This window comes from Lissotriton vulgaris, chromosome 5 (assembly GCF_964263255.1).
Source record: "Lissotriton vulgaris chromosome 5, aLisVul1.2, whole genome shotgun sequence".
Lineage (NCBI taxonomy): Eukaryota > Metazoa > Chordata > Amphibia > Caudata > Salamandridae > Lissotriton > Lissotriton vulgaris.
The window spans coordinates 409363275-409385830 of record NC_141693.1 but is presented as its reverse complement, the minus strand read 5'-3'; the positions used below and the strand labels follow the sequence as shown (position 1 = coordinate 409385830).

Here is a 22556-nt window from a genome sequence, read left to right as displayed (position 1 = left end):
TATGCAACATTTTACTACAAAAATGTAATTAATTTTGGAATGATTTTGTGCAAATGCACATAAATTATTGAAAGGACTGTGAACTCCTTCCGTTGAGGTGAACAGACTCAATAGCTGCATAGGATTCCTCTTCCAAAATTAGGAGGCAAGGCTGGACTGGCCGCAGGGGGCCCGGGTGTTTTCCCAGTGGGTCGCCAGAGTGGGGGCCAAATTTGGACCCGCCTGGGGCCATTTTTGCTACCGTAGGCGGGTTTTGCAGAATAGCTGCAATATCGGCCCGTCACAAAAGCGGCAGCGGTGAGAAGGGAGTGGTGCTTTTCACAAGCAACCCAACCCGGGGACCGACCGAGCTCTTTGCCAGGGCAAGTTTCGGCTCCCAGTCTGGCCCTGGGAGGCATTGGCAAAACCAGTTGATCATCCTTTTGAAAGGCAAAAGTCGACCCACTGAACAGCACTGGCAAAAACAAAAACATAAAAGTCCCAAAAATGTCCAGCCGCAGAATGATGAAGTGTACTTGTGCATGTCTAACCACACAATTGCATGTGCGACTCAGATGCTGTAGTCATCATTTTTCTTATTTTTACTTTTACTTTAGAGTTCCAAGAGATAGACACCCATATTGGAGTAGTAAATAGAAAATAAAGTGCACAAAAGCACATTATTCCGAACAGAACGGCCAAGCAGTAAACTGTATTTGACATTGTCTGGTCTCCTGAAAAAAAGAAATATAGATGAAAAAAAAAAAGGACGGGGAACAGTGAAGGAGTGAGGGTGGAACAGAAGGAGCCACAGATGACCTTGGAAGAATAAGCATTGATCTGTTACACTCGGTAAATATTAGACTGAATACTGTGTGGGCAGGAAACTTTTTTTTTTTTTTACTCAAAAACATTCCAGAAATGCAAATCGCTGCCAGTATATTATTCTGCCCTGCACATTACTGCAAACATTAGTAAGGCTACACAACGGTTATGGCAGATGAGTGTGAAAGGGAATGTACCACTTGGAGATTACTGTAAGATCCTGTACTTTGTCAAACTTTTCACCTGCGCTAGTTGTGAACAATAAAGTGGAGGGTGCATCACAATTTCCTAATATCTTGTGCCAAGCTGGATGTCATGCAGTGTTAAATTAAAAACGAGGCACCCAAACGAATGCTTCCCACCAGCACAGTTAATGCATTTTAATATTATTGGGAAGGCTGATTTGCAAGTTACAGTGAATAAAGAAGAAATTCGCCTTTGGTGCCAAAAAGAAAAACTATTTGTGTGCCAGGTTAAGAAAGATGTCCAACGTTCTTTCTCACATTTATGCCCTGCAAACAACCATGTCGATTTATCTCTCAGTGACTTAAGCATTTAGAAAATTAAATGTGTTTAGTTTGAAGCATTGACTATTCCAGGATACAGAATTAGCAAATAATTTTTATTCCGCCGGTAAATTAACACTGCTGGAAATGCTAGGTCTTGTAGGTCAGAATACTGTGTCTATTATTCGATTTAACGGGTCAAATAAAAGGCCACTTCCTAAAATAATGTATGCAAAATACACTTTGGAATGCACGGTGTCAAAATTGTTTTTTTGCTGCGAAATTGCTTCCTCTTTAATTATCATACCTTACTCCCAAGTCTTAGTCCTTTCCCCTTGCTGGGCAAGTGCAACGCAAGACAAATACCAGCAGCAGATTCACTCCCCAATACTAAAAAGAACAGCGGTTTAGATAATGTAATGAGGCAGGAACCACATTTTCACCATGTGTCTGTTTTAGAAAATGCGAATTCAGCATTTTTGCAGCAATTACTTACTTACATCGGCACCCATCCTTATAATAAATATGTTAAGCCTTCAATCACAGGATAACGTCAAGTTATGAAACTGCATTAGCTCTTTTTATAGAGATGTGCTAGTGTGTACAACACACACACACGTCAGATTTGCATTCATGATGCATTTTTGTTTTGCAAATAACTTTGGAATTGTTCTACAAATCTGCAGCTTTTGACAGTATTAGAGACAAATCATCAGTACAGAATTACAAAAAGAGTTGGCATGAAAGCAGAACCTTTCTCAATGAAGTTCCTTCACTTTTGATGGTGTAAATGTATTAACTAATCCACTCATTCTTTTACAAATTATATATATATATATATATATATATATATATATATATATATATATATATATATATATATATATATATATATATATATATATATATATATATATTGAGAGAGAGAGAGCGAGTGAGAGACATGTGTTACTTAATGCGGAATCAAACACTTCATAGGCATGATCCTACAAAGTTGCTACCCTAAAATGCATTTCTCTTGACCACAGATTGTATGAAAAATCCATGTTTCATACACCTGCAACTTTAGTATTGCAACTGCATCATTTAACCCGTTTACTGCGGCCCCGATTTTCCCGCAGTGCGGCACTTCCGCAACACAGGCGGGCTGCGTCAGCCATTAGCCGACTGCAGCACTGTGGAGGTAGTGCTGCCGTCGGCCAATGGCCGACAGCAGCAAGGAAGGGGTTAAGAAGGCCTTTGTTTGAGGAAATTCGACCTACTTAAAATTCATCAAACCAGTGGCTCCCACACCATACACAATAGGTTACACATCAGAAGGCTAACCAACATTACTCTTCAAATGTCAGCAATCAAAATACACCCCCTTTAAGAGATGGCGGTTGTGAATCTAGAACAAAACATACAAACAAAAGACTAGGTGCTAGAAATCATATCAACAACATTCTTGCCATCAGTGAGAATGTGATGCTCTTTTAAATAAAGATGGATCAGATACTATGAGAAGGGTATCTGCTTCTACTGAGATTTTAAATACTGGACAGTGAGAAGGACATTTGGGCGGTAATCCAAAACAGTGAGGGAAAGAAAATACTGCTTATGCTGCTTGAGCAGTAAACTGGGCCTTTATGGTTTAATCTCTCGGATTACCATGTCTGGTATTCAGGAGTTACAGGAACTCTTTTCTTTTTGCCTGGGCCTCAGAAACTCCCCATAAGTCTCTCTGGTTTGCCATGCATGCTGTAGGAGGAGCCAGGAGAATATATAAGAGTCTTATGGCCAAACTCTATTAGTATGTGTGATTACTAGATTGATAACAATAATAAAAAAACATTGATATTCACACATACCCACATAACTGACTGATGTACTTTGAAACTGGTGTGACATAAATAGTAAGCCCAAATTCCACCAGATGAGCAAGCAAAACAACCAAGACGAATTACACACAGGGTGAGGTTCTCGTTCTGAACTTTATTTGAAAACATGGGTCCAAATTGTGCATCTAAAAGTGTCATTTACACATAAAGTGGCCAAAAACCCATACATTGGCACAAAGTATTCCAATATTTCCATGATATGTTAATCAAGCTTGACCCTTCTGTGGGGTCAAGGGGAATTCCACCTCTCCAAGACACCTGATAAAGTGTGATAAAATGATGTATTTTCAGCAAATGTTTCCTAAAATTGAGTAGCAATCCAGGGTTATTAGAGGTAGCTTAGAAAATGTGGGCATGGTACAAACAGCCAGTTTACACTAGCCACACAGGCCCAGGACCCAGGGAAGAATATTAATGTGTTCTTTAAGGCACATTGGGTTTCAAGCAGCTTTTAGCTGCCACAGCCCACCACCACCCCTCTGCTACTCTCAATCCCTGAATGCCATGATTATAATGACACAGAAAGTCACACCAATTGATTCTAACCTAATGATGGTTGACTGGTGGCCACAGCTAGACCTCAATATTATACAGCTGTAGGAAATAGGGTAAAAGGGACGCAAGTGCTATGAGTTTTATGACAGTTTTATGAGAGGATTCATGACATGTCTCCCATAAAACTGTTATAACATGGTGCAGAAAAAGTAAAAAAAAACTATTCTTGCATATATTTCCATCCACATTTAATGTATATAGCTAGGAATGCAGAAACTTAAAAAAGATAATTCTCTATTGTGTGAATGCAGCACTTCTTACCTCAACTGACTGACTACAATATATCTTGAGTAACCTTTTACTCCTCACGATTGACAGTGATTACACTGGTGGGTTGTTTGTACATCTACCACTCTTGCTTATCCAGCTGGTATCAAATACTGATATTTCCTAAGCAAGGCAGTTGATGGGATTAGTAAAGTCCTCTCCAAGATGAAGGTTCTTATTCAGATGAAGGTCAGCAGGGAGATAAATCTGATGTTGGTACAGTATAGTAGTATAAAATAACTCTTTGGAGAAAAACATGTCATTACTTTTAAAGATCTGAAGCAAATAACTCAATTTAAAGGTTAGACAGTTTTTTCAAATGCATAAAAATATTAGAACCTGAAAGATGGTGGAAGTATTTGAAATGTAATTCTTACGAAGTATTTTTAAGTACAGCAAGAGTGATAATATAAGACACGTGTCAGAGAAATGCTACATAATATTGTTGCACCTTGCAGTGAAATGCGCTACATGCCTCATTTGAAAGTACTTTGAGCACTGGCATGATGGTAAAAACTGCTGGCATAAGGATAGCCAGCCTTGTATGGTCTACATCCTAGGTATGGTGCTGCCCACCCCTCACACAATGCTAGTCATATATGACATATTTTGCAAGTCCTTGGAATTAAAGAGCACATTTCTGACATAGTAGTCCTGTTATATTTCTTCCCATCATTAGTATATTTTGATCACCCATGGCATAATGGTGGCATCTCTGCAATGCAATAGTGATGAATATGCATGTGGCCATTTCAAGCAGACTTTGTCATTGTGTGGCAGCACCACATATAAATGCTAGAAGAAACTGATAAGAAAATATTTGGAGCCCAAACGTGTATTTACTAACAGTGAAAAGAAGGTATTTCAGGACATAGAGCTGTAATTTTTGCTCATGAACATAAGAAGCTTATATTAGGTGGAACTGGGCTCTTTTTTCAAAAAATAGAAAAAGCTTGTATTTCAAATCACAGTATTTATTTTCCAGAACAGAACTGGCACGCTTATTTCTGGGTGCTAAATGTCAGTACTGCCAAAATATATTGAAATATCAGACAAATCGTAATTCATGCTGAATTTTGGAGTCCTATAGCTTTGGGGATTTCACTGGTGGCACAGGGCACTTACTGCTCTGGCTATTATGTAATGACTCTTTTGAGGACATTTACCATATTTTTGAGAAAGCATTTTATGAACGTATTAATATTCCTCTCTGGGTCCTGAACCGGTAGGTCTAGTCTAAACTGCCTGTTGTACCATGCCACATTTTTTAAGCTATCTCTAATAGCCCTGGATTGCTACTCAACTTTAGGAGGTATTTGCTGAAAATGCATAATTTTACAACAATTTATCAGGTTTCTTGGGGAGGTGGATTTCCCCTCGGCCCCACAGGAGGGTCAAACGTGATTGACATATCGTGAAAGTATTTGAATATTTTATGCAACTGTATGCCTTTTAGGCCACATTATGAGTAAATTACACTTTTAAATGCAACATTTTGTTAAATTTTTTCAAATAAAGATCAGAAAAAAAACCTCATATAATAGGGCTTGTTTGTTTTGCCTGCTCGTTTGGTGAAATTTGGGATTGCTATTAATGCCACAACAGTTTCAAATGACATCAGTCAGTGGCGTGGGTATGTGTGAATATTAATGTTTTTATTGTTATTGATCTATTCATCACACATACTAATGGGAGTTTGGCCAAAAGACTACAATTTATTATCACATCTGAAAGACATGAATAAGTATCCAGGCAAAGTTTACCTGCAAAACATGTGGCAATACAAATTAATAGAGCTCGTAGGCGGGCACAAACTGTTTAAGCCTGCAGTGGTAAAAATGCTTTCCTTGCCAAAACACATATTGATCTGTTCTTTAAGTAAAAACATCCATCCATTCTTTTGAGTGGATGCACTTTCATTATTATACTCATTATTAAAGGAAATGCTTTCAAAACAATTTTTGAACATCATTTACTGAAACATTAGCTACCTTTCCTAGAATCAAAACAAAAGAATTTACTGGCAACACAATTCACTGCACAAAAAGAGGAAACAGTTGATAATGCAGAGCATGCAGAGTAAGTGCATGTTGCTCTTCCTGGAAATAAAAACAATATACATGACTAAAATAAGCTGATCCTGTCTGTCACAGAAAGCAGCAGCTGTGGCAGAGGTTATATTACAGATAGCTAAAGTCTCCATGAACCAGGGGGTAGTAGTCTCTCTCCAACTCGGTTGTAATCTTCCTGAAACTGAAAATGACCCTAATCGCTCTGAAATCATATTTTTCCTACTTCCAAGAATCCCAAAAATCCCTTAAAATGGCTCAACACCCCCAAACACTGGTACCACTGACTCTAAATACCCTAAAAGAGATCCATGTTCTTTACTCTCAGAACTCATGAACATAAAGAGCTGTCTTCAAACCAAACGATCAATCCTGGTAGCCACAAACTTCTACAGTTGCACATGAAAAGTAGAACTGCCAAAAATCCCCTAGGTGGGCTGTTTTTCTGCAGTAGTGTGTTCTGGAAATGAGTGGGAAAAGGGCAAATTAAGCATTCATATTGTATTTCCCATCCTGAAATCATGTGTAAATATTGCCCAAGAAAAATTGGGTCAAGGCAAAATGCAGGATAGTAAAATTCCCCACATTTTCACTGGCCTGGTGGAGTCAGCTGTGGTAGGGTGTGCAGCGGCTCAGGGGTGCCAGAGTAGATGTTAGCATCCGCAGAGCCAGCACTGGGCAAAGCATAGCTCAGGTGCAGGAGGTAGAGTTGCAGGAAGGACTGGGGAGACCAGCAGGTGGCATGGCTACAATGCAAAGAGGCGCATGTAAGCTATCCAGAAAACAATAGATGCTAAGAAAGTCTAAAAGCTGTAAATGAGAAAGCCAAAGCCTGGATTCAAGTCTGAACTAAAAGGAGAAGAAACTAAATGCGCCAAGATGAGGAACAGGCAAAACCTCACTCCCAGGCATATTTAATTTGCAGAAATGGGATACATACTTTAAGGTAGCAGACCAATAGAAGTAGAGGGAAAGAAGAGGGGAGAGGATGTAACCTTAGGGCTAGAGCGGTCGACCTCTAAGCTGGGGAACCGGGTTAGAGTCTCTGCAACGATGCTCAACATCCTGTGATTCTGGGCAAATCACGTAATCTCAACGTGCCTAACAAAAACAAAAAATGAATGTGTCCTTATGTAACAAAACTGGTGCTCATGTAAAGCGCTCTGAAACCTGTCGTGGGTCTAGTTTGCGCTATGTAAAATTATTTTTTTAAAAGGCTTGTTTATGAGGGATAGGGAAGTACCCAGCCCCCGATAGAAGATTCCATAGAACGATGTGCCCTTCCAGGCAAGCGGGGTCACCCAAGTGGGTTGGGATAGGAAGGGGGAACCAAACCACAAAGCAGTTGATGGATTTCTGGAGTTCATGTGCCTTCCTGCTCTTTCTCTTACAAGGAAAGGTGAAATGGCTACCAGAGTGAGATTGATAATTGCAGAAATAAACTTCAGGAGGAAACATACAGTAGTGTCTCTCATTGTAAATCTCACTAGGACAAACTAAGATTCAAGATCTCAGATATTATTACGAGGTGCAAAATAACTGAGACCCTTCCAAATAACGTCCTCATGAAATGCTGCTGCTATGCAAATACTGATGTTAACATGAAATGTCAAGAATAGGCAAACAACATTTTTATGAAAGATATTGATCCCACTCTATTTGAATTAGAATTAACAATACAAAGTTTGTGTTTTCTGGTTCTAGCAAAAGCTATTTCCCCAATTCCATCAACTGAGGACTTTACCACCACCTGATTATAATTCTCACTGCTTTAGGGCCTCATTAAACCAATCATCAGGAACTCCATCTACACCTTTCCAGCAGCTTTATCTGGTTGAGCTTCAAATAATTATTTTTGTTGCATACTTTAAATTGTTCACCTGATGGTGGATTACACAGCAACTGCAGCAAATCGCTGCTTTTTCCTGGCTCCAGGCTCACCCACTTCCAGAGAACATAGTTCACTTATCAGAATATTTCTCTTTAGATAAACTATGTCCCTTGCGCTTCCAAAGTTTTATTTCCCAATATTTTAAATTAAGACCATCGCCAAAAGAACTTAGTTTAAAGATTCCAGTATTCTTACATGCACATTAAAGCCTACAGGCCTTGTACACAAGAAAGTCATAAATCTAGATGCACATTCACAGCTGTCTACTCGTTCAAAAAACGCACAGGTGTACTAGAGGGAAATTATGATTTGAGTAAAGTTTTAATAACATAGCTAGTTCTCTATGCCTACTGGTGAAAGGTCTCTGTAGTGTGGAAAACCCTTATATGCAAGGATAGGAAATGTATAGAATGTCACAAAAAAGTCACTCCTAGTGAGGATTTCAACACTCACAAACCATTGGGAAAATGTGATTATTCTATTCATTTTCCATATTTTTCTGGACTTTTTGTACCACTTGCACCTCGTTCAATCAGGTCTAGATTTAGAATTGCAGATATATGAAAGAAAGAAATTGCAATTGTTTGCCATCACCCACGAAGTTACAACACTAAGAATGTTGACTTCATTTATAATGCATTATCCGGACCATCTAGCCCTCCCATAGGAATGCACCAAATTACTCTTTTTGGAGGCAAACTAGGGCTGCAGGAAAATCTCTGGGTCCGAGTTTAAGCAGTACAGCACATTCTGTGCATGCTAGTTAAATTACACATAAAGCTCAAATTCTGTGAAGCTACATTTTTCTAGTCCTCACAAGAAATACCGGATCAGTAATGACACATCAAATAAAATATTCATTAGCCCTGGGCCCTTCAAACCTAAGATGCACATGCACACATTGGAGCATCAGAAATACAATCAAGTCTAGCAAACATGAAACCAAGATCACAGAAATAAACAGTAACTGGAGGTCTAACTAATATGCAAATTAAAGGCAAGCGTATACCTCTGAACCACAGAAACTGAAGAAACACTTCTGATGCTGAATCCTGATTAACAGAAACTCCACTGGCAGCACAACAGCCTAAATCAAAGGAATGATGCAGCTACTGATATGGCAATGTCACAGCCACAGAACCAAAAGACTAATATTGAAGTATACAAATATCAAGTCACAAGTCACATAAACAGAAGGACACAGAAGGACACATAGGTGTGCACAAGCTAGAGCTCTATATGGAAAAGGTCTATTTTAGAGGCACTCACTTTGCTAGGACGATTATAAAAACGAAGAGTCTCACAAACTGGCCACACATGTTGCAGTGACTTCTATCCAATGTCATACATGGGCTGAAGACGTGTAAACCGGATTAAAAAGAGCCTCAACCAAACAAAAAGATCACTACTGCGGTGAATCTATCTCAATTTCACATTCACAGCAGTACTCAAATGTCTGATCCCTAGGACAAGCATATTAGCATAGAGATTCCAAAAACTCTGAGCCTTATAAATGGAACAAAAAACTCTACACCGTATTCAGAGAAAACAGACTTACGGTTTCACTACGATGCCCATCGGTTGGACTGCAAGCCGCTATTGAGGCAGACCGCCCGACGAGCATGTTGCGGTCTACCGCCATATTAGGATATGACCGCTGGGCTGGCAACTGGAAAGTCCGCGGTCTCACTACGGCAGCATGGCTCGGCAATTTAGAAGGGCCACAGCAGATGCCACCATGGTGCAGCACCTTCTGCATGTCTGTGCATTGTGTGCCATGCACCATGTTGTGCATGGCAGAGGGTGCATAGGGGTGTGTGGGGGCACTACATGCGCCCCCAGGACCCCCTTTAGGTGGCCTATGATGGCAGGCGGCCCTGTTTGGTGTGCCCCATATCCCTTTGCGACAACATTTTCATGGTGGGGTTCCAATCCCGACGGTGGTTCCTGCCTCGGCAAACCCACCATTGTAGGATGCTGCTCCGACCGCTCCACCATCGGGAACTATGATACTGGTGGAATCAGCGGTCTTGCGTCTGACAAATTAGGGTTGGACCGCCAGTGTCATAAACGGCAGTCGGACCGCCGCCGATGGCCTGTGGGTGATCTGACTGCCCAACATCATAATCAGGGCCTTAGATAGGAATGCACTCACTTGTGCAGGATGCTCCTAGGAACCACAGCAATCATATTAACTGGACGAGGACTAATGGGACAAGTTTTAACATTCACAGCCATTAACATTAGTCCAACAAAATGTAGTCCAAAATCTAAGAAACAAGAGTTTTTCCTTGGGCAGATTTTTTTGCTTTTCATTTTTTTATTTTGTTTAAATTTCTAATCTCTTAATTTGGCAACTATTGTGATTGTCAAATGTCTCTTTTTTGGTACTACTAAACAAACAATGTATCTGATGTGCTGCTTTTTATAAGAAATACACATGTGCAAAAATACGGAACAAAATACTGAAGAGTGTTTTATTTATGACACAGTATATATGGAATGCATAGACATAGCTAATCATAGGGGAATAGGAGCTACACTGCACAAGAGCAAAAGGGCAACAAAATAATGTGCCAAGTCAGAAAAAAAGATTGTAAAGTGACATTATTTTATAAATAAAATACTCAATACCTCTTTTTGTACATTAAAGATTTTCGAGACCATTGTTCACTAAGATAGTAACAAGTTTCAATGTGTTTACAGTTCTATAATGGACATGTCAGTGTTTGAAATGAATGAGATTATTAGCAAAATACATCCAAAATACATGAGTGTCCTGAAGGCTGTCATGTATGGTTATGGTAATTTACCGTTCGTAATGCCTGCGAGTACATGTAGCAGCACTGGTACTTCCAGGGTTACCACCTAATTCATCATAGACATGTTTCCATTGTCGACGGGCGGTAATCTGGTAAAATAAAAATAAGAGGAACTTGAATGTAGCATTTTAGGAGCTTAAGCAACACTTTCACACAGCATAAGCAAAGGCATGTTATCTCCTTCAAGACATCATACGTTATAAACAACGTGTTTTGATCTAACTGTAAGGAAAATAACTTTCATTTTTGTTTTCCAAATGTTTACAATTAAAATTATTCTGAGAATGCTAATGTGTTCAGAAATTATTTGCCAAAGACATTCCCTGTTTTCTTCTGCCGCACCCTCTGTCATTATGTGAACCCCTTGTAAGAAGGTTATGTGTTCTATGTGGCTACAGTTTCTTTGTTTCTACAGACGTTCGGCATCCTATCATTGGAATATCCTTTGCTCACTACTCGATGACAAAGGTTATCTTCTGCCAGAAAGTCAAAGGCATACAGGCATCCAAGTGGCAATAATATTTTAACATAATTTAGAATGCCAGGGAACGTCGACCGCTCCACACGCAAAGCTGTTTAGTCATGCCTCAGTTTTTGTGTCTCTTCTTTCCTACAAGTGCAGTTTTTGAGATACAGCATGAGACACTGGGCAAATCATGAAACCTTTTACTCAAAGGGCAGATATATATATGATCTCTGGTGGCACCGTGGCATACAACCGTTCCAACAATCTACAAGTTCATTTCATATTATCATATTCAAATAGTGATCAAAGAATTCCATTTTGAGTTTATGAGTATCCTCCCAGAGTATCATTCTGTCCTGTACGTATGACAGGTTGTAGGTCAGAATGTTGTCCTGTGATACCCAAAGAAAGGCTAGTGACCAAATTGGACCACTCAGGAGCTCACTTTGGAGGTCACGATAATCAGCTGTCACCCACTAGGGAAAACACTTTTCAGATGATTCAAATTGCAGAAATCATGGGAGGTGCATTAAGTTGTGAAAATACTGAGTTGAAACATTAGACTGCATGTGATTCTTTTAGATTTCCTTTTGTCTTTGTATGTAATGTGCATACATATGTAACCACTCATAGTTCTCATATTTTTTTCTTCGTGTGCCAATCACGATAGAATAGTTAAAGGAGAACTTGGCCTGGAGAATAAAGGTATTTTTCAGTGAGGTGGTCGGCTGGTTATTAACCAGCGAGTAACTTAACTGTACGGTCTCCTAAAATGAAGCAGGTGTGACCATCAGCATGAACTATGAACCCTCTGGGTTCTCAGGCAGTTAGTGTTCCTTGTTAGTATTCTTAATGGTAGCACAATTTACCACCGGTGTTCCCTGGCTTCAGGTGTTACTGAACAGCCAGCTGGATAATCCACTTACTTCTGTCATTTACTTTATAAAGCGTGGACTTTGCTAAGGACATGAGAAAATTTCACAAAGAATGATGGCAAGGCTCCAATACCAATTAGCAAGCTCACAACCACCACTTTGATGCTGTCCTGTACATTCTCCACCTATCTATTTACCATGCTCTTTGCAGCCGGATTTCCTGTTTCTCACTTTGTGGCAATGTGGGCCACTCTGAGCTGTCTTGCTTTATGTAGCCTTTCACCCCTTTGATGAAGCAACCATCTTGGGCTGATTCTGGTCATCTTTGTCCGTGTTGAGTTTGTGGGCTCAGTGGAAGGACCCAATGACCTTGGGCTTCTGACCATTTGGGGAGTCCTCATAATTACTGTAACCATTGACCACGATGGAAAGCTATCTCCCATTCTACTGCAAGTTTTCTATCCTGCTAGTTGAGACCCACTGCTGACCCTACCAATTCTGTTCATTGGGACTACCATCTTGTAGGGAGAATGAAAGTCCCAGTTAATAGAATGCGGGTCATCAGACCACTCACTACTTAAAGAAATACAGACAAAAAAGCGAGTGTCCTTCAAGTGTACCTAAAATGTCACCAGCGGTCAGTGTCTCTAGACTCCCATGGGGCAGTTCCACTCTGCACTAATGTTGAGGACACAGTTGTGTGTACAGGTGACCAGCTGAGCGCTCGGCTCTTCTGAATGAATGTCAAAAACCTTGGAGGACCCTCTGTGCATGTGCAGATTGTTGGGCACTCTTGAGTAACATTTTAAAAATCAGAGCAGGCCCATCAACATTCTCAATATAGTATGGGTTGCAAAACTTTCTTTATCTTATGACAATACACTGTTAAGTTAATTCTCATGGTCCACTTCACTCTGGCCTAGTTGAAAATAATGGAGATAATGCAGAGTGTATATAAATTGACCAGCACAACTTAAAACAGGCTTTCAGTTAAATTAAACAAAGGGAGCCTACACAACAGTAGCTTGAGAGTGGAACACCCTCTCTCTCGATAACCTACACAGCAAAATGTATGTGGTAGAGAGTTTGCCCAGCATAAACACTCTAGCCTCCTCCCATCCCTCTCTCGATCCAAACCTTCACCCCAGAACCCAGGTTCGTTTGTTAGAATCACACAGAATCAAATTGAGAGGTATGGCACAGAAGCCATACTGTTACGAGTTATCTTTTAATGTGGTGCTGAAAAAATACCAGAGGAATGATCATTTGGCAGTTAAAGATATATATTTTTAATCCCACATATAAAATAAATGTAAGTTAACATACACTAATTTAACTAATTTATAAGGCCATCTGTGTGGATAGAATTTACAGAACCTGCAAATATATCGTTCGCTCGCATTAAAAAATAACCCAAATAGAAGCACAATAATATTTTCCTAAAACGTCTAAATTTTTCATTATTTGATTTTGTGTTTAAGAATGTAGCTTTTGCTTTGATGTGCTTTAAACTATTTGAAATGGGGAAAGATGTAAAAACACTGTTCTTTGTTGATCTTTAAACCTATAAATCTAAGTTGTGTCACCTGTGGATTAAAATTCAAAACAGAATCTCTCATTTTTGTATTCACTATGTAGATTTCAATGCTTGTTTAATGCTCAAGGCCAGCATAATATCCATACAAGCAAACGAGACATCTATATATAATTGCAGATTGCAGAGTTATTTGGTACCACTCCATTTCCGAAGGGTGCAGGACATTCAGCCCTTATGTGATATTTACTTCATTTTGTATTATTGTACTTCTGAACAATAACAGTTCATGTTATCAGGCAATACTTAACCAGCCTTTGAATTCCATGCAGCCTCTGTTTCCATCAGGCTTCATTTTATATTTCCTAATTATAATTAATTGAGGGAAAACTAAACCATATTGTCATAATGTTCGCCGTGGCCCTCGACCAAGCAAATGCATTGTTGTTAAAGGGGCATTTGTGTGCGCCAGCATCAGAGTGCACAGCACAACCTCCATATGTCTCGCGCAACAATAGACCCAAGCTATTCCGCTCTAAATAAATTACTTCCATAAAGAGATGCTCGAGATTATGTTTCAAGAATTAATTCAGCTCTTTTGATTGCAGCAGCAGCCGCGGAGAGTAATCAGATCGCTGTGTGTACGGAAATATTTCCACTGACGCAATCTCCCTGTGTCAATTGCCTTTTGTTCTGTTTTTATATTACAGATGTCATCTGCGCGCTGCATTGAAGCGGGTCTTCTCTTTTTTTTGCAGATTTCAATCTAGACTGCTTGCTCAAACATATCAATGGTTTCCCAGTACATACTGTACCGTACAGTGCACGGCCATCGAATGTTCCTGGAAGCTAAAAATAAACTGCTTATGTCAGATACAATTAAGAGATAAACAGTGTCAAAGCATTTTCTGCGCTTGCTTGATTGCTTCCTGTTTGTTTGCCGCTGACCTTGATATGAGACGGCTCTAACGCCGGCCATAAAGCAGGCTCGTGCATCACACCATTCCTTAATGGGTAATCGCGATTACGTCGGAAGGCTTTTAATACATTTCTCATATGAGACGAGAACAGATGTCAGGTATGCTGCCAAGCGAAATGACTTTTATACAATCTTGGCTGGCCGCACAATAATAGCCGTTTCTCAACATGGGAAAAAATTACAGCCCCAACTAATTTCCTTGACAGGGAAGAGTTACATGTGTTTTCCACTGGTAGGCCTATGACGAGTTTACAATTCTGGAAAGCTGGAACTAATTGAGCCCGGCTGTGGAGCGGGTTCAAGAAACCTCTGATGTGTTCAGCTATTCCAAATGACTGTTTGCCTTTGCATCAACCCCATTCCTGTCAAACAAGGGAGCGTTACATTGCACAATTAATTTTTAAGTCACTTAAACACTTACTGTTTCATATCCTCCCAGTTTTTGAGCAGCTTGAAACATAGTCCAAAGGTTAACTGTTAGAGGGACAATAAGTGTTTAGATAAGCATTGCATTAGCCACAGTGGTTCATAACAAAAGCACATTCAACATTTTCCATTTGAAAAAAAACACACACAATATCTTTTTATCGAGGCGATGTTTTTAGTCAGTGGCGCAGTTCCAGGAATAATATCAAATTAACAGAACACACTTTAATAAAAGTGAACAATATAAGATCCCTTTGGAAAGCAGAGTTTGAAAACTAAAGAAAAATAAAAACTATGCTGCAGGGAAAGTACTGTAATCTTTCTCGAACTAGTGCTCTGTTTTAAGTAACCCGGGCAAGCAATTATTTTTGTTGTGCATGTGAGAAGTGCATTGCCACAACAAAGGCTTCAAGATGAGTAACAGCATGCCCACATATGTTCCTGCTGGTATACCTTTAAAAGTCATTTGCATTTTTCTGATTTCCACAAACCAGAAACTTGACATGCCTGCTCGCAACTGTAAAAACTACTTTTTTCACTTCCGCTGGATTCACAAGTTTCGCCTCTCATTACTTTGCACCATGGTACTTTAATTATTACTCATTAACATTCTGGCACTCAGTTGGGTTTTGACTCACGTGTTGGAGACCTACAGTCTGCACAATAGCTCTTTGTAGGAAAGTGATTTCACAAAATTCAATTGCTTAATTGAAGAGTGGGTATGGTGTCACAGTTGAGTCAACACTCCCATGATTCATCACACTATCATCATATGGCTCACAGCTTAAGGGGCCAAGCAGCCTATAATTAAAGCTTCTCTTATCAGAGTTAATATTTACCTAAGGCAGATAATAGAACCGCCACACACAATTAAAGAAAAATCAGAAAAGTAGCACACCTACAATAGGAAGGCAAAAAAATGTACCCATATATCCTCTGGAGGAGTGCACGACTTTTCACCCTCAGCGATCCATCAAGGCCAGAAAAAAAGCAAACTACATCATTATAGCTGACGTGGGTCATAGGAGAAAGGGCTGCAAGCCATGAAACACTACTGCAAATGAACTGGTGCCAAGGTGCTGGTGACCACTCTACAATTTCCAAACCACATAACAAAACAAAAAAGCAGTTTCAAAATTCCTCAAGTAAACCATGAGGAACTGACAACAATGGTGTGCACAAGGAGCCATAGGCCCTAAAGACAAAACCGGTGTGAGGGTACTAGTATGCCTGTCTAGAGGACACCTAGCCTGGCAGTTGGGTTGGACTGGTCCTATTGTTGCAGGACCAAGATAGATTTCCAGACTGATCTCTATCTAGAGTGGCATAGTGGGAAAAATGACGGCCAGGAATGCGCCACACAATGGTGACCAATGGGCAATTCCAGAATTCCACCCATCACATTGTTGTTTGCTGGAGCTGACACCTTAGGTGTAAGAGGTCAGCCAAGACCCGGGTACTGAGCACACTGTGCCACAGGACTCAGGCTATACTTCACAGACAAGGCCTAACAGCCTGAAAGAGAATCTCGGCTGTGTGTGTTCCTGTACTGAGGGGACCTAGACTGACAGTTCAAGATGAACTTTTGCTGTTGGAACAGGGCCAAGACTGATTTGCTTGTCCGAATCTGTCTGCAGTCATACGTGGGTGAACAACAAAGGCCAGGAATGCAGCCCTGAGAACTCCATAGAGGTTTGGAGTATCTTAAGCTTTCTTTACATCACTTTGTTGATAGCTGCATTGTAGGCCTTTAAATAAGCAACAAAAATTGCCCTTTTCTACCCAGATGGGTACAAAACGACAGCCAAAGTATGGATGGGATGGATGCAGTTCTCCCCATACCTCTTGGCCTCAGTGCCTCTGCACCTGCTACACCAAAGATACACACCCTTTACTGGCAATAGGAACACTATACAAATTCCTAAAAAGCATAAAAATAAATCCTTCTTCTGAATGAAGAAAGGTCTCAACCTCGGAAAGAAAGACACTGAGAGCAATACCCATCCAAGGGATGTGATATATGTAAAAGTGCTACTTATAAGACAGTGTCACTGTACAAAATTCTAAATCTGCTTGTCACCAAAGCTGATTCGGGGAGAAGGGGGTACCAAACCACACACATTTTTCCACCGTAGCTTTTTAAGGAAACGAGGAACTGATTTTCTGACAAATGTACACCCTATCAAATCCAAAGGCCTTTCCGCCTAATTAGATGATGCAGGCAACCCATTAAGTTACAGTGCTGACATATCTGTGTTCATAAGGTATATTTAAATGTCACTCCCCGTGATGCCTCTGGTGGAAAGCACGCAGGGCTTTTTTATGTACAGAGCAGCAGTTTTTCAATGCATAATTTATTGTCAGAGCTGCGTGCCTGCTCTAAAACACACAGGCAGCAAACTCACAGTATATAGCGTCGGGTGCCCCAGTTAGCGCCGCGCCATAAACTCTGCACTGGCTCATCTCCGGATATCACTTAAGAATTTGTGCCCATTTCTGCAGGGCATACTTGAATTCATCCGCCCGTGGTACTTACGTGCGTGCAGAAATAGTAAACAAGGCCCTTTGACACAACGCCTTTCGAAAGCATCTCTGACCCTTGTACTGCTTCAAAGCCATTAACAGATTTGCTTAGGCATTCGTTTAAGCAGAATCTGTGCGTAATGCAACAAAGCTGTTCACAGCACATTCATTTTATGTCTATTTTGAGCAGGCCTCGTTCAGGCAAACAATGTAATCATCTGTGGTTCTACAAGTTTGTCGTGCTTGCCAGGATTCTGTTGCAATCAGTGCCAGTTGCTATTTGGTATTCAAATTGTTATTTAAAACATACACGTTTTGCATTCTTTACAACGTGACACATGGTTTGAATCTGGAAAGAGACATTTCAGTGCATCACGTGAAGTTGTGTATTCCTCTTTACATATATTCCGTTGCACATTTGATTTCACGGCACATACACTGCTTTCCAAGGCTGTGTGGCTCAACTTTACTTTAAGACTTGCTTACTAGCAGTTTGTCATCGCCTACCTTACATCACAATCACACAGTATGATAAAGCACAGGACCATAGCACTGAAAAGGTTGGATAGTAGTGGAGTATAAGTAGTGTGTGCGGAAGATGATGTGCAATGTTTTCCTTCCAATTCAATTGTTTCCCGGCTAAACTCCGAGAAATTCCTCTGATGGGTCCTCAGAAAGTAAAGGTGGAGCTTGTCAAGTACATGAGACTAACAGCACCCTAATCGCAAATTGCAAATAATTCCAGATTAACATTTCCAGGAATGTGCAACTGTGAAGAAATGTAGTCCAGATTAGCTAATTTGAGACAATGTGTGCAATCGAGGGACACAAACAAAAATTTACTAGGGACTCGCCCTCTATTTTAGCAGTAACTTTGATCGAAATTTCATATGGCTGCATGTGATATCAGCAAGTCAGGATCATGCAAGCTTTTATCAGAATAAGGAATTCAGGCAGATAACTATTTACCTTAAAATATCTCAAAGTCAGACTTCAACTCTGGAAATTTGTATTGATTTTATTTAAGTAGTCCACGTGCAGCAGATCTGGCACCAAAGAGAACTGTAACTCTTATTATGGAGAATATTTGTATCATAGCAGAAGCCTCTCAAAAGCGAGATTCTCTATTCAGAGCAATATGGTGCACAAGATCTTGTTGACACCAGATTACCATAAATAGGATGTGATTGAGGAGGGATGGGGCAAGTAACTAGCAGGCTACTAGGCAGCACAATGCAAACTTGCCCTTTACATAATTAGTTCATACATGCGTTTAATTTCAGTCACAGGGAGGTGAAGTGATTTGGCAAGAGCCACACACTGTTTCTGGTGATATGCTGAAGCAGGGGACAGAATTGCAGTCTGCAGATTTCAATGTCAGCAACTTAACTAATGGGCCACATCTCCTCTCATTGGCAACTGACCGTTCTGGCATTAGGAGACTGATGCCAAATTTACTCTAGTTGACTGGAGTGCAGGCAAATATTAATGTACAGGAAGAGGGATGCTCGCCTAATATTCCCCAGGCTGTATCCCCACCTCCTTACCCGGCATTGAATGTGTCCATTAGTCACGAGGATAGTTCAAAATGGGGCTTTCAGTGGAGGCACCAGAATGACCCCTTGAATTTACCAACATTAAAGGAGGTTGTGCTAACAACGGAGCACCTTGTTATGAGTCCCTCTGATTCCATGGTAGCCTCTCCAGTTCTGGAAATTACCCCGGGCCCCGGGTAAGGCCAATAGGGAGAGAAGACACACTGGGGTCGGAACAGACTTCTTTAACTCCTCATCGGCCATGGTTAATGAGGGTTTAAATGGCAAAAGGATAGTTAATAATCACCCTGTCACTCCTCATCCCATAATGAGACAAACTCAGGGGGGGTTTAAACTTGTGTCGTGGAATATAGCTGGTTTATCAGCTAAATTTGATAACCAGGAATGGAGGCAGTATATTACCGGGTTCCAGGTAATTTGTTTACAGGAAACCTGGGAGGTAGATTGTAGTTACTTTCATTTAGCGGTAGAAGTGTTTTTCGGTGCCTGCACAGAAATCAGTTTCGGGGAGAGCAAGGGGAGGATTAATTATATTTGTGGACCTGCAAACGGAGGGAGCGTGGTCCAATTTAAACTGGAACACAAACAACATGCTGGCCCTTGGGCTTCATATAAATGGTTTAAATGTGATAATGGTTAATCTGCATAATGCCACATCAGCTAAGGCGAATGGATCTATATAGGTGAATTAGATATCAGACTAAGTGTAGAGTTAGCTCAGAGGAAGGGGGCGGTGGCCCCGTTCGTGGTAATAGCTGGGGATTTTAACTGCCACTTATGCCCCAACCTAACCCCTATTAATGAAGATTGGTCTCGTTGCCCAGTGGAGGAAGGCCCACATTTTGAGCACAGGTGAGGGGATTGAGTTAGGCAGGGTCCTGATAAGCCATGCCCTTGAACATACCATTGATTTGGCTGTAATAGGGAGGGAGGGAACGGTTAACCCAACCTTCAAGGGTAGAGGTTGTAGTTCTTTCATAGTTTACGTTGTGGTTTCCAGAGTATTCAAGACTGGATAAGAGGGGTCGAGATTGAGCTGAGTGAATTTAGCGACCACAACCCTCTAGTTCTTGAGTTAGTAGATCTGCCCTTTAGAAGAGCAAGGAGAGGGGTGGTGGCAGGCAGCATCGAGAAGGTAACGGACCAGGGTAGACGACTTAGATGGTCCAAAGTCGATGGGGAAGACTTCTACAAATCTCTCATGGACAAAGGAAAAGAACCGATTGGGGAGTGCCTTGACCTTTCTGTGGAGGGGCCCTCTTTGGTAAAGGCATTTGAGGTAGTGGCGCATCTCATAGATGGGCTACAAAAGTCTACCACGCATGGGAGGGAAAACACCACCCCTAGATGGTTTGACAAAGATTGTTCGCGGGGACAGACAGATTTAAAACTCAGCCTGAAATCCCTTCCACAGGACAAGTTAAGAATTATGCAGTGTAGGATTGCATATAAAAAGGCGGTCAAAGGTAGGAAGACCTCCCTTCAATCACAAGCCTGGGAAGATTTAAGGGACGGAGCAGACAGAAGGGGCATGACTGCATTCTAGAAAATAATAAATAACCCATGTTTTCAGGACATTAACACCCCAGAAATTGGTACAACTATCCTGCCAGAACAATGGTTAGACCACTTCAAAGGCTTGTATAACCATATGGATGAGAATAGTCAGGACTCGGAGGGGGGGAGGGGGGGAGGGGGGTGCCAGTGGGTTTCCACGATAGAATTTATGTTGGAGGAAATCGTTGTGGGTATCCAGGGCTTAACACAGAACAAAGCACCATTACCGGATGGAATTCCCCCGGACCTCTTTTTAAGTAATGTGGAGCTGTGGGCCCCGATTCTTACAAGGTTGATAAATGCGGCTGTTGCAACTGGCCTTCCGCGCTCATGGTCCTCGGCAATAATAGTTCCCATTTTAAAAAAAGGGAACAGGGATAATCCTCAGTGTTATCGCCCTATATCGCTGATTGATGTGACAGCTAAAGTCCTGGGCCGAGTGGTTTTGAAGCGCCTAATGGACTGGACGGACGAACAGGAAATCATTACTGACGTCCAATATGGGTTTAGGGCAGGGAGGTCGACGAGGGACCAGTGTCTAAACCTTTACTTACTGGTGGCTAAATACACCATAGCCAGTAATGAAGCGGTATATTTAGGGTTCATGGACCTTACCGCAGCTTTCATCCTAGTTAATAGAGAGAAGCTGTGGGCTCTGATGAACAGACTGGGGGCTGACCAGGGTCTGGTAAATATTTTGAGAGCATTTCACTGGAACACCTACGCTAAAGTCCGATTCAATTTGGAGGGGGGTACCACAACACCTTTTCCCTGTACTAGTGGGGTCAGACAGGGTTGCATTCTGGCCCCTTTCCTGTTCTCTTTGTACATTAATAATCTAAAACAGGCGTTAGGTAAATTAAAGGTGGATTCCCTAAGAGTAGGCACTAGACCTATCCCAGTGCTGCTTTATGCAGACGACGCAGTACTCCTAGCCCGCACCCCAAAGGGGCTTCAGTGCCTGATAGATGGGTTTGTTAGTTTCATGGACACCCTAGATTTATCGGATAATTTGACTAAATCCTATGTCATGTTAGCTGGAACTAAACGTTGCAAGAAGTTTTCCTATAAAATAGGCACACATAAAATAGGGTGGGGGGTAGCGGCCCCTGTTATTGTATCCTCTTTTGGGGTGGAATTGCTCCAGTCCAGGGGTAGGGTAGAAATAGGAAAGGTGTAGTGGGCAAATTTGGGTATTAAAACTATGAAGAAGGGCGTTGCAGATATATTCAACAGCAGTGGCGTCCCTAAAATTCAAAATTATAACATCTCCTGCTACTGACTTGGGGCCCCTCCCAACCCAGCCTACTCTCCTAGCTGATAAGATTTCACCCGAGACATTAGGCGGGAGAGGTCTGTTAACGCTGAGCCATTGAATGCACTTGTTTTTTAGCTCGCTCTCACTTTCTCTTTTCCCCTCGCCTAAAGATGGGACACCTGCAAGTGCTACCACGTACAGTTGGGCTTCTGGGGGTAGATTTATTGTTGGCAACTGATTGAGGGCAGATCTTGGTGTAGCATTCCTTGTCTTGAATTTTCCCCCCAGCTTCCCCGCGCTTGAGAGTATTGTTGAATTTAGTGCAAAGTGCTGGAGATGCGACACATCCCGGTCGTTTGGCTGTCTCTGCTGTTCCAGCCCCCTTAGCGTTTACGACCGAGATTAATTTGTCAAGTTTTGAGACCAAGGGTTTAAGTTGGGCCACAATAGTCCTCTCAAGGCATGCTTGTAGGTCAGCCACCATATTGGTGACCCAACAGGGAATGCCTGGTGACGCTGTTAATGGGTTGGCAGTTGGGGTCACCAAGTTGTGATTTACCAAATTGCTTTTGCCCGATTTCTTTGGGA

At 41.2% G+C, this 22556-nt stretch overlaps 1 protein-coding gene across 2 annotated transcripts in view; it reads right to left on the bottom strand.

Annotated features, from left to right (window-relative positions):
- Positions 1–22556, bottom strand: part of ARID5B (AT-rich interaction domain 5B) — a 538980-nt gene that overhangs the window by 73621 nt on the left and 442803 nt on the right. For both annotated transcript variants that reach the window (XM_086921775.1, XM_086921776.1), the window contains 2 exons: positions 15070–15122; positions 10786–10883 (listed from right to left, as the gene is read on the bottom strand). In XM_086921775.1, the coding sequence (XP_086777901.1) occupies positions 10786–10883; positions 15070–15122 (151 nt within the window). The remainder of the gene's footprint in view (positions 1–10785; positions 10884–15069; positions 15123–22556) is intronic.